Source organism: Bubalus bubalis, chromosome 12, assembly GCF_019923935.1.
Source record: "Bubalus bubalis isolate 160015118507 breed Murrah chromosome 12, NDDB_SH_1, whole genome shotgun sequence".
In the NCBI taxonomy this organism is placed as follows: Eukaryota; Metazoa; Chordata; class Mammalia; order Artiodactyla; family Bovidae; genus Bubalus; species Bubalus bubalis.
This window is the reverse complement of record NC_059168.1, coordinates 20,935,710-20,950,298: the sequence shown is the minus strand read 5'-3', so window position 1 is coordinate 20,950,298 and position 14,589 is coordinate 20,935,710. Positions and strand designations below refer to the sequence as shown.

General features: G+C 38.5%; 1 protein-coding gene across 9 annotated transcripts in view; it reads left to right on the top strand.

The window, feature by feature from the left end:
• DHX57 (DExH-box helicase 57) overlaps window positions 1–14,589 on the top strand; it is a 64,393-nt gene that overhangs the window by 8,157 nt on the left and 41,647 nt on the right. For 7 of the 9 annotated variants that reach the window (XM_006071196.3, XM_025260893.2, XM_025260892.2 and 4 more), the window contains 5 exons: window positions 8,142–8,300; window positions 9,060–9,245; window positions 10,180–11,018; window positions 12,581–12,759; window positions 14,239–14,360. In XM_006071196.3, coding sequence (XP_006071258.1) covers window positions 8,142–8,300; window positions 9,060–9,245; window positions 10,180–11,018; window positions 12,581–12,759; window positions 14,239–14,360 — 1,485 coding nt within the window. Of the gene's footprint in view, window positions 1–6,782; window positions 7,379–8,141; window positions 8,301–9,059; window positions 9,246–10,179; window positions 11,019–12,580; window positions 12,760–14,238; window positions 14,361–14,589 lie in introns of those variants that run through there. The other 2 variants (XM_025260891.2, XM_044925842.1) reach the window with 2 other exon arrangements.

The window sequence follows — 14,589 nt, the reverse complement described above, 5'->3', positions numbered from 1 at the left end:
GACTGGCAACTCATTTCATACATGATATTTTACATGTTTCAATGCCATTCTCCCAAATCTTCCCACCCTCTCCCTCTCCCACAGAGTCCATAAGACTGTTCTATACATCAGTGTCTCTTTTGCTGTCTCGTACACAGGGTTATTGTTACCAGCTTTCTAAATTCCATATATATGCGTTAGTATACTGTATTGGTGTTTTTCTTTCTGGCTTACTTCACTCTGTATAATAGGCTCCAGTTTCATCCACCTCATTAGAACTGATTCAAATGTATTCTTTTTAATGGCTGAGTAATACTCCATTGTGTATATGTACCACAGCTTTCTTATCCATTCATCTGCTGATGGACATCTAGGTTGCTTCCATGTCCTGGCTATTATAAACAGTGCTGCGATGAACATTGGGGTACACGTGTCTCTTTCCCTTCTGGTTTCCTCAGTGTGTATGCCCAGCAGTGGGATTGCTGGATCATAAGGCAGTTCTATTTCCAGTTTTTTAAGGAATCTCCACACTGTTCTCCATAGTGGCTGTACTAGTTTGCATTCCCACCAACAGTGTAGGAGGGTTCCCTTTTCTCCACACCCTCTCCAGCATTTATTACTTGTAGACTTTTGGATCGCAGCCATTCTGACTGGTGTGAAATGGTACCTCATAGTGGTTTTGATTTGCATTTCTCTGATAATGAGTGATGTTGAGCATCTTTTCATGTGTTTGTTAGCCATCTGTATGTCTTCTTTGGAGAAATGTCTCTTTAGTTCTTTGGTCCATTTTTTGAATGGGTCATTTATTTTTCTGGAGTTGAGCTGTAGGAGTTGCTTGTATATTTTTGAGATTAGTTGTTTGTCAGTTGCTTCATTTGCTATTATTCCCTCCCATTCTGAAGGCTGTCTTTTCACCTTGCTAATAGTTTCCTTTGATGTGCAGAAGCTTTTAAGGTTAATTAGGTCCCATTTGTTTATTTTTGCTTTTATTTCCAATATTCTGGGAGGTGGGTCATAGAGGATCCTGCTGTGATGTATGTCAGAGAGTGTTTTGCCTATGTTCTTCTCTAGGAGTTTTATAGTTTCTGGTCTTACGTTTAGATCTTTAATCCATTTTGAGTTTATTTTTGTGTATGGTATTAGAAAGTGTTCTAGTTTCATTCTTTTACAAGTGGTTGACCAGATTTCCCAGCACCACTTGTTAAAGAGATTGTCAAAGGCTCTTTAGTTTCTCTTCACTTTCTGCCATTAAGAGTGATATCATCTGCCTGTCTGAGGTTGTTGATATTTCTCCCGGCAATCTTGATTTCAGATTATGATTCATCCAGCCCAGCATTTCACATGATGCACTTTGCATAAATTCTGATAATTCTAATACATGTTTAATGAAAGTAAAGATTTTCTACTGCATGTTATGCAGTATAAATATAAAATTCTCATTGTTTTTCTAATTGCACTTTAAGCCGTTTACTTAAATTTTTAGAGATAGAGAGACTTCTTTAGAGTTATGTATATATACACAGGCATACACACACTCTTGTGGGAATAATTACCAGCTAAATATTGGTTAGAAATATAGGTGAGTGCTGAAGTTTAACTGCATCAGACATGCTTTTAATTTAAATGAATTCAATTGTATGCATTCAGGAAAAAAAAGAAAAAGGAGAACAAATGGTATTTAAGTAGTTAAACTTGCCACTAAATGAATCTGAACTCCACCATGAACAGGATAATGAGAGAGGAAGGTTCTCATTCCTGTCAGTCTCAATGTCTAAGTGCTGTATATAGTTTAAGCTTCTTGATGCACTGAGTAGGTGATATTAATGTGTATTTCTTAAATATATATTTCTTATACATAGTCTCTACCATAACCAAATACTTTGCTTGGTATGCAACCAGAGACTCTACATTTTTTTCCATTCTAAACGAAAAATGGTCATTTTTGGACATGCTAAGAGATTATATATCAATCTCAAACTTGATTCCTTTTTAAGAAATCTTCCAGAATAATTTAAAGCTATATTTTCACATTAGCTGCTGACCTAAGAACCTGACTGCTGAGTTAGATGCAGCTCCGTTCTTCCTGAAAACACTTAGTTGATAGGTTCTTAGGGTCTTAGATGTTCATTCACACAGGAAATATTGACTTAGTGCCTACTATGAGCCAGACAGTGTTTTAGTGACCAGGATTACAACAATGAATAAAATATTGTCCTGGTGTTCATAGGAGGTTTGAGATATAAAAACTGTAGACAAAGGTGTAATAATATGTCAAGTGGTAAGTACTATGGAGGAAAATAAAGGACAAAGGGATAGAAAATGCCAAACTGGATTGCTGGTGTTTTTAAATTGTTACTGTTGTCTGTGGAGTGATCAGAGAAGACTTCTCTCTCGATGTGTCATTTGAGCCAGGACAAGAAAGAAGTGAAGGAGTAAGCCATGAATCTATCTGAGGGAAGAACGTTTGAGACAGAACAGCAAGTGAACAGTTCCTGAAGCAGCAGTTTTAAGAAGATTTAGGGAATGACAAGGAAGCCATGTGGCTAGCATGGATGGGTAAGAAGTGTTAGGCAGTTAGATTCAACAGGCTATGCTGTATAGAATCTTATAGGCCAGTATAAAGATTTTGTTTTAAGTTTTTAAAATCATGTTTATTGAAGTGTAATTTACATTCAGTAAAACTCACCCTAAAATTTGACAAATGCAGTCATCTCTGTAACCAGCAGTTCTTCAAAACTTGCCCATGCCCTTTTGCAATGAACTCCTCCCTGATCCTTAGGAATGCATTCATCTGTTTTCTGTCAGCAGGATCAAATTTAGTTACTAAAATGATTTATTGTAGGAAAAATAAGCACATGAAACCAAGGGATTTTTTTCTTTGTGTGTGGTTATTTGTTTAGTTGGTTTTTGGCCAAGCTGTGTGGCTTGCTGTATGGTTTAGTTCCCTTACCAGAGCTCAAACCTGGGCCCTCTGCAGTGAAAATGCAGAGTTCTAATCACTGGACAGCCAGAGAATTCCCAAAATTCAAGTTTTTAAAAGGATACTTTGGAATGTATACTCTTTAGAGTAATCAAAAGAATTGGGATTTTAACATAACCTTTGAAAATTAAAGCACAGTTGTTGACAAAGTTGTCTTAAGATAGTTGCAGAATAGCTAGTCTAGTTACTGTGTCAATCTTCAGCCTGGGGCTGTTTGGTAGAAAACTATTTTAGATAATGGAATTGAATTATACAGAAATTCTCTATGGGACAGATATATATTCTCACAGATATCTGCTGCTGCTGCTGCTAAGTCACTTCAGTCGTGTCCAACCCTGTGCAACCTCATAGACGACAGCCCACCAGGCTCCGCCATCCCTGGGATTCTGCAGGCAAGAACACTGGAGTGGATTGCCATTTCTCCAATGCATGAAAGTGAAAAGTTAAAGTGAAGTCAGATATCTGACACCTTCTCAAAAGATCACCCCTGCTGCCACCATGAAAGGGACAAGGAAAGCAGAAACATCTGTTCTGTTTATATCGGTCGTCTCATGTTCAGATATACCTTGTTGTTGTCCAGTCGCTAAGCGTGTTCAACTTTTTATGTTGCAGGACTACAGCATGCCAGACTGCCCTGTCCTTCACTATCTCCTGGAGTTTGCTCAAACTCATGTTCATTGAGTCAGTGATGCCATCCAACCATCTCATCCTCTGTCATCCCCTTCTCCTCCTGCCTTCAGTCTTTCCCAGCATCAGGGTCTTTTCCAGTGAGTCAGTTCTTTGCATCAGGTGGCCAGAGTATTGGAGCTTCAGCTTCAGCATCAGTCCTTCCAATGAATATTCAGGGTTAATTTCCTTTAGGATTGACTGATGTAGTCTCCTTGCTGTTCAAGGGACTCTCAAGAGTCTTCTCCAGCACCATAGTTTGAAAGCATCAGTTCTTTGGCACTCAGACTTCTTTATGGTCCAACTCTCACGTCCATACTTGACTACTGGAAAAATCATAGCTTTGACTATACATATGTTTGTCAGCAGAGTGATGTCTTTGCTTTTTAATACACTGTCTAGGTTTGTCACAGTTCCCTTCCAAGGAGCAAGCTCTTTTAATTTCATGGCTGTAGTCATCATCTGCAGTGATTTTGCAGCCCAAGAAAATAAAATGTCACTATTTCCACTTTTTCCCCATCTATTTGCCATAAAATTATGGGACCAGATGCCATGATCTTAGTTTTTTGAATGTTGGGTTTAAGCTTGCTTTCTCACTCTCCTCCTTCACCCTCATCAAAAGACTTTTTAGTTCCTCCTCACTTTCTGCATTAGAGTGTTATCATATGCATATGTGAGGTTGTTGATATTTTTCCCAGCAATCTTGATTCCAGCTTGTGATTCATCCAGCCCAGCATTTTGCATAATATACTCTGCAGATGCACCTTATCTACCTGAAAAGCTTCTTTCAAGTACCAGCCTTGAGGTTTGTCAGCATGTTGAAGTAGATTGAGCCAAGTTGTGTATCATGGCTGAAAAGCTATTATAAGGACTTTGGCTTTTGCTTTGAGTAAGATGGGAAGCCATTGAAGGATTTGAGGCAAGAGTATATGTCATCAATCACTCTGGCCAGAGTTACTGCCATTAATTATATCCTTTTATGTGAATTAGAAAATGGTGAATGTGAATTAGAAAATGGTGAATGTGAATTAGAAAATGCCCCTTTCTCTGGTCAGTTATAGCTCCAAAATGCATGTCTTGGCAAGCAGAGAACACATTGGATTTTAGCTCTCACCGCCTCCTCTGCTTCAGGACCCTTTGCATAGTGTACGGCCTGTGCATCCATACTCAGCAGCCCTGCCTCAGTGTGCTCTGTGGAGAATCGACTACAAGGGGACATGAGTGAAAGCAGGAAGACCAGTTAGAAGATACTCTCCCAGTGGCAGTGTCCTAGACAATTTAATAATATGTCTGGAGTTCAAGAACAAGATCTCGACTAGAGAAGTAAATGTATGAGTTCTTTATGAGTAAATACTATTTGAAGCTATGAGACTAAATGAGATAGGATATAAACAAGAGGTCTGAATTTTGAGCGCTTGGGCACTCTAGGATTTAGGATTGAAAGAGGTTAGGAGAATCAGACAAAGTAGATTGAGAAGTTGCCAGTGAAGTAGGAGGAAAACTAAAAGCTGATTTCTGGAAGTCAAGGAATGAAGATGTTTTAAAGAGGGTTATCCAGTCAGATTGGATTGGATACTTAAAAGGGATATGCAAGTTGTATAAAAAAATGCTTCTAGTAGGTCAATAAAAATGTGTTCTGGGAGTTCCCTTGGTGGTTAGGACTTGGCACTTTCATTGCTGGGGCCCCAGGTTTAATCCCTGGTTGGAAGCTAAGATCCTACCAGCTGTGCAGCACGGCCAGAAGAAAATAAAAATGTGTTCTGACCGTTGTCCACTGGATTTGGCAACGTGGGTAGCATGGGTAACCTTGACAAGAGTTGTTTGGTATGGTATAGTTGGTATAAAGTGTGTTTCAGAGAGAAGAGGAAAAAAAAGTGGCGACAAAGCCATGATTTAGAGAACTCTTTTGGGGAGTTTTACTGTAAAGGGCAAGGGCAGGAAGATGGATAGGACAATACCTTGAGGGGGATGTAAAGTCAAAGGGAGGATTTTTTTTTTAATATGGTAGATGTTACATAGCATGTATATATGCTGGTGGAAATGATCCAAAGGAGAATGAAGAACTGATGATGTAGAGAGGGGGATAAGTGCTAGAATGATTTCCTTGAGGAGACTGAAGAAATTGAGATACAATATACAAACAGAGGGACTGACTTTTAGGATCAAGAATGGTTCATCCTTAGTAACAGGAAGGAAGGCAAAGTATCGAGGTTTACAAATAAGTGGTAGATGAAATAGTATATGTAAGGCCTCCCCCATCTCCCCCCCCCTTTTTTTTTGCACTAATCATGAAGAAACAGATAAATCCAAATTATGAGAATTCTTTAAAAATACTGGCCTGAGTGCATCAAAAAAAAAAGTCAGTATCAGGAAATAGATAGGGAACTATTCTAAATTAAAGGAGTTTGAAAAACAGATAACTTAATGTCATTTTTAACTAGATAATCAGAAAATCTGTAGAAGATGTGACTGAGGCAGTTAGGAACTTTGAATATCAGTTCAGTTCAGTTGCTCAGTCTTGTCTGACTGTTTGTGACCCCATGGACTACAGCACATCAGGCTTCCCTGTCCATCACCAACTCCCGGAGCTTGCTCAAACTCATGTCCATTGAGTCAGTGGTGCCATCCAACCATCTCATCCTCTGTCATCCCCTTCTCCTCCTGCCTTCAGTCTTTCCCAGCATCAAGGTCTTTTCCAGTGAGTCAGTTCTTCACATCAGGTGGCCAAAGTATTGGAGTTTCAGCTTCAGCATCAGTCCTTCCAATGAATATTCAGGACGATCTCCTTTAGGATGGACTGGGTGGATCTCCTTGCAGTCCAAGGGACTCTCAAGAGTCTTCCCCAACACCACAGTTCAAAAGCATCAATTCTTCAGCACTCAGCTTTCTTTATGGTCCAACTCGCACATCCATACATGACTACTGGAAAAACCATAGCTTTAACTAGATGGACCTTTGTTGGCAGAGTAACATCTCTGCTTTTTAGTATTCTGTCTAGGTTGGTCATAGCTTTTCTTCCAAGGAGCAAACATCTTTTAATTTCATGGCTGCAGTCACCATTTGCAGTGATTTTGGAGCCCAAGAAAATAAAATCTTTCACTGTTTCCTTTGTTTCTCCATTTGTTTGCTGTGATGTGATGATATCAATATAAAATTAAATGATATATTAGATGAGATCAATATAAAATATTAATATCTTGTGAGTGATAATAGTGTTATGGTTATATAAAAGTTTGTCTCTGTTCTTAGGAAATAACATGCAGAAGTATTTACGAGTGAATATGATGTCAGCAGCTTACATTCAGATGGTTTAGAACATGCATGTGTATATATGAGGGAGCGTATATATATATATATATATATGTATATGTGTGTGCATATAGAGAGGAAATAAGAGAAGGGCGTAAATGTGTGTGTGCATATAAGTATGGCAGGTGTTAACAGTTACTGATGAATCTTAATAAATGCTATAGATTTTTATATATTAAAATTTTTTTGAAACAAAAAGGGGAAATGATGAATTTTGGATAACGTTTTTTTCAGAAGTTGGAATTATGTGGTTAAAAACCCCAGTCTCTTCTATTTTCTCTTTTGGTACCCAGTTGAGAGAGTGTAAATGTGTGGTTCTTTTCAAAGTCTCAGTAATATGTTGGATATTCAGTACAGAGAAGTTTCTACCATTTCCCTAGATTTGTGAAAATTTATAAAGAAACATGCCAAGTGAAAAAAAGAAAAGAAACTTTGTGAGTAAAGGTAAACTTTAGAATTCATTGTTTTTTTAAATATTAAAAAGTGTCTCTAAAAAGTCTAAATTCCAAAAATGAGATTAGTGAAATAGTGAATAGTGAAATAAATTTTAGTCCCTCTGTGTTTAAAATTTAAAAATTAAGTTGTAGGAAAATGTTTAATTTGGGGGAAATGCTAGTTTGATTTTAATAAGAAAATAAAGCAAATTATAAAAAATTACATATGCTGCATAATTTTATAAAAAATGTATGTGCAAAGGAATGATATTAGTTAAGATGTTTTCTATTCTTTGTTCTCTATTTTTCTACAGTAAACATGTATTATTGTATTTGTAATCAGGAAGTAAAAAAGTTAAATATTTCAAAAAATAGGGCCTAATAGTCACAAGATACGACTCTTAGTTGTTTTCAGATTAAGTACCTCAAATAGAGTGAAATATACACTCTTTGCACATAGCGTATTTCTTGTGAAAGAAATACGACTCCTCCACTGGTGCAGGAGTCATCATAGCATTGCTTTCCCCAGAAGATTCTTGAGTTAGTGAAGCAGAATTTAATGGTGAAGAATCTGATCAAGTTTTTTCCCAGCATTTAGAATATAATGAAGTTGAGTAAATACCGTAGAAAATGGAGACTCTCTCCACATTGATGTCCCCTTTCGTAAGATACATGACAATCCAGTCATATTGTGTATGTATGAAGACCCTGAGGAGAGTGTAAAAATTCTGATAACAAATAAGTGTGTAATTTTGTTCTTGTGTCCTTTGCAGACCTAGTAACAGTAGCGTGAGAAAAGGGGATGGACGCCCCAAATGGAAGCCCGAAGCCAAAGTGCCCCTGCAGACTCTACATATGACTTCTGAGAATCAGGAAAAAGTGAAAGCTCTTCTCCGAGACCTGCAGGAACAAGATGCGGATGCTGGATCTGAGTAAATTATTATATTTGAATAAATTATTATATTGAGGAAGATAAAATGTGAGGGTCCTGTGTGTCTTTGGAATACTGTGTCAATATTAATTGTGTTGTGGCTGTGTAACTAGTTGAAAGTGAGCCAAGAGAAATAACAAGAATAATTATTCAGCAACTAACAGCACCCCACTCCAGTACTCTTGCCTGGAAAATCCCATGGACGGAGGAGTCTGGTAGGCTGCACTCCATGGGGTCGCTAAGAGTCGGGCACGACTGAGTGATTTCACTTTGACTTTTCACACTCATGCATTGGAGAAGGAAATGGCAGCCCACTCCAGTGTTCTTGCCTGGAGAATCCCAGGGACGGGGGAGCCTGGTGGGCTGCCGTCTATGGGGTCGCACAGAGTCGGACACGACTGAAGTGACTTAGCAGCAGCAGCAGTTGTCCTTTACGGTGTAACCTTTGGTTATTAATTGTCGCTTCAAGTTTTAGTTGATCATCTGGGAAAGAAAAAATTGGAGATTCCAGTAGTATCTGACTGGGTTGTTGTGAAGATTTTCAAAGAGGTAGTACATATAAAACATTTAACATAGTGCCTGGCAAGTAATACGTGCTATTAGTTGCCAATATTTAAGTTATTAGGTCAGTAAATCAGTCACTCAATAGTGGTCAGGATCCTATGTCCTTTGGTTCCGTGAATTCTTAGACCCTTAACAAATTTTTCTTTGAAGCAAGTAGAAATTAATATATGATATATGAAAATGTTACTTTTGCCAGAAGAGGTGTTTCTGGGGAAGAAGAAGATGATGAGCCTGATTATGACGACGAGCAGTACTGGTCACCTGGACGAGAAGCTTCCCTTGTTCCTGACTCTGATCCTTTGGAATGTGCTGGCTCAGGCCTGGTGGAGCCTCATAACCCAGAATTTACAGTCTCAGCATTTGCAGTGCACAGACTTTCCAGGTTTGCTTTCATCACTTATGGGAGGATTGAAGGAAACGAAGTTGTGTTGTAAACCCAACTACCTCTTCCTGAGTACTTCCCTTTGTTGTGGGCTCTAGCAGTAATACTTCCCTGTGGTGTGGGCTCTGGCAGTAATACTTCCCTGTGGTGTGGGTTCTAGCAGTAATACTTCCCTGTGGTGTGGGCTCTGATAGTAATACTTCTCTGTAGTGTGAGCTCTGGCAGTAATACTTCCCTGTGGTGTGAGTCATAGCAGTAATACTTCCCTGTGGTGTGGGCTCTGGCAGTAATACTTCCCTGTGGTGTGAGTCATAGCAGTAATACTTCCCTGTGGTGTGAGTCATAGCAGTAATACTTCCCTGTGGTGTGGGTCATAGCAGTACTTGATAGCTTCCGTGTCCTCTCTCTTAGGATAGGTAGATGAAAGGGGAGTTAGTATTATCAGGGAGACTTCTTCAGAATACAGACCATGCCTCTCTATACTTATATCATCACATGTATGGTTTTGTGTTTTTTTTTTAATGGTTTTATCTATTTATTTATTTTTGGCTGCACTGGGTCTTCATTGCTATGTGGGCTTTTCTCTAGTTGTGGCGAAGCGGAAGCTACTCTGGTTGCAGTGCACGGGCTTCTCACTGAAGTGGCTTCTCTCGTTGTGGAGCATGGGCTCTAGGGCTCATGGCTCAGCAGTTGTGGCTCCTGGGCTCTAGAGCACAGGCTCGATAGTTGTGGCACACCGGCTTAGTTGCTCCACAACATATGGGATCTAACTGGATCAGGGATCAAACTCGTGTCTCCTGCATTGGCAGGTGGATTCTTTACCACTGAGCCACCAGGGAAGCCCCACATACATGTATTTAAATGAATTTCCCCTCTGTGGTTTGATATTACTTTTTGATATTAGTCTTTTTTTGTCATGTTTCACACGTGGCAGGTATGGTTTCCACACTGAACACTGTCAGGCAGCGCTGAGGATTTGCGATGGAGACGTGGGGGCATCACTGGAACGCCTGCTCACCCAGTGCTTTTCAGAGACATTTGGAGAGAGGATGAAGATATCTGAGGCAGTTGCGCACATGAGCTTGGATGAGTGTGTGGAACAGCGACAGGAAGAGGCATTTGCTCTCAAGTCAATCTGTGGAGAAAAATTTATAGAAAGAATTCAAAACAGAGTCTGGACCATTGGATTAGAACTGGAGTATTTGACAAGTAAATTCTGCAAATTCAAGCAAAAGGAAAGTACCAAAAATACACAGGAGGCTTCACTTGAAGTCTGCAAATTTTACCTCAAAGGAAATTGTAAATTTGGATCAAAGTGCAAATTTAAACATGAAGTGCCCCCAAATCAAATTGTCGGAAGAGTCGAAAGAAATGTAGATGATTCTCATCTAAATGCTAATGAAGATGCATCCTTTTTATATGAACTTGAAATTCGATTTTCTAAGGACCACAAATACCCCTACCAAGCTCCTCTTGTGGCATTTTATTCCACCAATGAGAATCTACCTCTGGCTTGTCGTTTACATATTTCTGAGTTCCTTTATGGCAAAGCCTTGACATTTGCAGAAACTTCAGAACCTGTTGTATATTCTTTGATAACCCTCTTAGAGGAAGAATCAGAAATAACCAAGTTACTAACAAATACCCATCACAAGTACAGTGTCCCTCCTGTGAACTTTCTGCCAGTATCACCTGGAACCAGACTAAATAATCCTGTCTGTCGTAAACCAGTGATTCCAAGTAATTCGTTTTTTTCGAATCAAATTCCAGAAGGTACGTAAGGCACTGACCTGGTGGAGGGTGTTGTGGAGTGGGGCATTTGGAATGATGGATTCAAGAAATCAGAAGTTTTAAGGGCTGATCTGGGGTCTCCAGTGATCTTAGGCAAGTCATTCTCCTCAGTTTAAGGCCAAAAAAGAAGGAGAATCCTCTGAACTGTGACCTGACTTTCATTGTAAGGCCAAGTTGTGTCACTGTATTCTGGCTCACTGAATCAGTCAAAAGTTTATAATGATGTATATAAGCTCATTTTAGCAGGTAAGGGCTGGAAGAACCTTAAAGCATCCTTTCAGAAAATCTGCTTCATTTAATCCATTTGGTTTCATGTGATTACTTCTGGTACTGTCTATAGGATTACTTTCAAATGAGTTTTTAGAGATACTTGTCTTTCTGGACCACTGTCCATACTCTCCTGCTTTTAGCATGATAGACCCCCAGAATTCATCAGGGCAGGGCTCTCTTTATGAATCCCTAAATCCTCAAATAGAGAAATGTTTGTACAAGCCTATGGCTTTCTCCAGATCCAGATGTGCTATACAGAAGTTAACCCCCTTTCAAAGTTCACCATAGGATTCAGAGAAACAAGTTTTTATTATTTCCCAAGAGTTCCTAGATAGACGTCAACAGGTAAAGAACAATGAAACCACCAAGATGTGGATGCTAGACAGTTGGCTGGGTTCATTCACCTGCCCCTTGACTTACTGCCAGCTTGCAGCTAGTTCTGGCACATGGGACTCGGATATATTCCTCAAGAAATGACAAACTATGTGTCATGGATTTTGGTGGGGGGATAACAGCTTTATTAATACATAATTTACATACCATGAAATTCACCCTTTTGAAGTGTACAGTTCAGTGATTTTTAGTATATCACAGAATTGCACATTCATGACCACTGTTTAATTCTGGGACATTTTCATCACCCCATAAAGAAACGCCATACATGTTAGCAAGTCACTCCTCGTTTCTCCCTTTCCACAAGGCCTAACAACCATGAGTCAACATTCTGTCCCTATGGATTTGCCTCTCCTGGACATTTCATGGAAATGAAATCATACAGTAAATACATGGCTTTTTGTAATTGGTGTCTTTCACTTAGCATACATAATGTTGTCCAGGTTCATCCATATTGTAGCATGTATCAGTACTTCATTCCTTTTAATTACTGAATAATATTCCATTATATGGACATACCACGTTTTATTTATTGATTAATCATTTGATAGTCATTTGGGTTATTTTGTGTCATGGAAATTTAGGGACACCTGCAAATATTTAATTCCTTAATTAACAAGGCATGCCATGATTTTCTTTTCTTTGTTTTTAATTTGGTTTAAGCAAAGCCATTTATACTTGATTATAAGTTTATTTGAAGATGCATTTTAAATTCTTTAGCAGTAGAAGTAGTAGTGTGGAAATGAATGAATTTGTTTTATTCAAGCTTTAACTTTTCCTCTATTTTATGACTGTTGTTGTTACTTTGTTAGATAGTGACTTTCCCCCTTTGCTAAAGAAAGGGCTCCATATCGAAAACGTTTCCTTTTATCCCCTTCAAGTTGAAAAAGAATCAGAGCCTGAGGAGGAGACAGATGAGGATGAAGGTCCAGCACCAGTTATGGTGGAGAATGAAAGCTATGTCAACCTTAAGAAAAAGATTTCCAAAAGATATGACTGGCAGGCAAAATCAGTACATGCTGAAAATGTCAAAATCTGCAAGCAGTTCCGAATAAAACAGGTAGGGTATTCTAAGAGAATGGCTAGTATTGCCTCCCTAATGTATGGATGAAGGGATTAGGAATTAGGAAGCTTTGGCTACTCTCCATAGTATACTTTCAGTCTTTTACTCTGATTGGTCAAAGTTTCTGCATGCCACCACAAACTTGGATGCATGTTCTAACTAATTTTGGAAAATCTGATGCCTGATGAAAATGCAACATGTATATACCAAATATTCTGAGAATCATGTGGCTTTGGTACTGTGATAGAAATCTGATAAGTGAAAGAAAAATTAGTTCTGTGACTTACATTAGAAATACCAGTATAGAAAAGGATAAGGAGGGACTCTTAACCCTATTTCAAGCCCTCACAGGATAAATCATTTATCCAGGGTCACATAGCTGCTAAGAGGCAACACAAGGTTTCAAGCTAATTCTGTTTCCAAAGTTCAATAGTTTTACCTCATTACCTCAAAAAAACAATAGTTTTACCTCATTCACATGAAGATTATTTTAAAAGAATTCATTAAGTGAACTGTTAGGGTAGAGTTGGATGTAGGATAAAGATGAGTTACTTAAATCAGTTTGGGGATTGGATTATATGCTGTCTAAGAGCTCTTCCAACTTTAAAGTTATGTGATTCTGATTTTTGACACTGAATATTAACACAAGTACATATATGCTGCAACACCCATAGAGTGTCGAATTAAAAAATCATACCATAAATAATAAGATGGTAGAAATTAAAAATTACACATTCAGTTTGAGTGTGTGTTTACAGTGGTAAATTTATATGATTAAATTATATATAGATAATGTATATGTTAATATAAATCCCTTACATTAGTCAAAAATACATCCACAGTTTCGACCTATAGTACAACATTTATAGCATTGGCCATTAGATGTCAAAGGGAGTTATATAGATGTGGTGATTGACTGAAAACCCTTTAGTGAGAGCTCTTAACTGTTGGTGATTTGGATAAAAATCTGATGCTGTGTAGAGCTGCACTGTTCTATATGGTAGCCTCTAGCCATGTGTAGCTATTTAAAGTTTAACTAAAATTAAGTATAATAAAAATTTCAGTTCCTGGATGTTATTTAAATGCTCAATAGCCACATGTAGCCACATGTTGCTATATTGGACAATGCAAATATAGAACATTACCATCAGCACAGCAAGTTCTGTTGAATAGTGCTGGTGTAGAGATTGTTACAAAAAGAGCTGGATAGGTGCTAGGCAAGAGGGGTTTTTCCTAAAATCCTTCAGTTTATTCAGATGTAGGAAAGCCACACAGATTCCACAGCTTGTTCTGGCAGATTCTCTGAACAGTCTTCTGACCAGCATCCCACCCCCAACAAATCTTCACTTTCTATCCCTAAGCAAATTGATGAAGAAAGGACAGAAAAGGTATGTCTAACTTTGGGATTCCACGTTCAGAGCTTCGTGAAAGGTTATTCAGAGCAACCAAACTGATGTCTTATTTTTGTTTTATTAGGCCTCCAGACAGTTCCAGTCAGTTCTACAAGAAAGACAGTCGCTCCCTGCTTGGGAAGAAAGAGAAAACATTCTCAAGCTGTTGAGCAAGCACCAAGTGCTTGTTATAAGTGGTATGACTGGGTAAGAATGCAATCTATTGGTAATGCAGCTTTCGTCTGTGAATACGGTGTGTGCCCAGGCTACCACCGCTAGTTCTTCTTTTAAAAAGGAAAAAACAGGAGCTGGTGTTATTTGTGCTTCTTCCTGTCAAATATTAAATAATATCTCACAGAGGCAAACAGCGTGGCAACTGTAACCAATTCAAAACAAACAAAACTCAGAAATTTGGGAATTGATAGACCTTGCACAC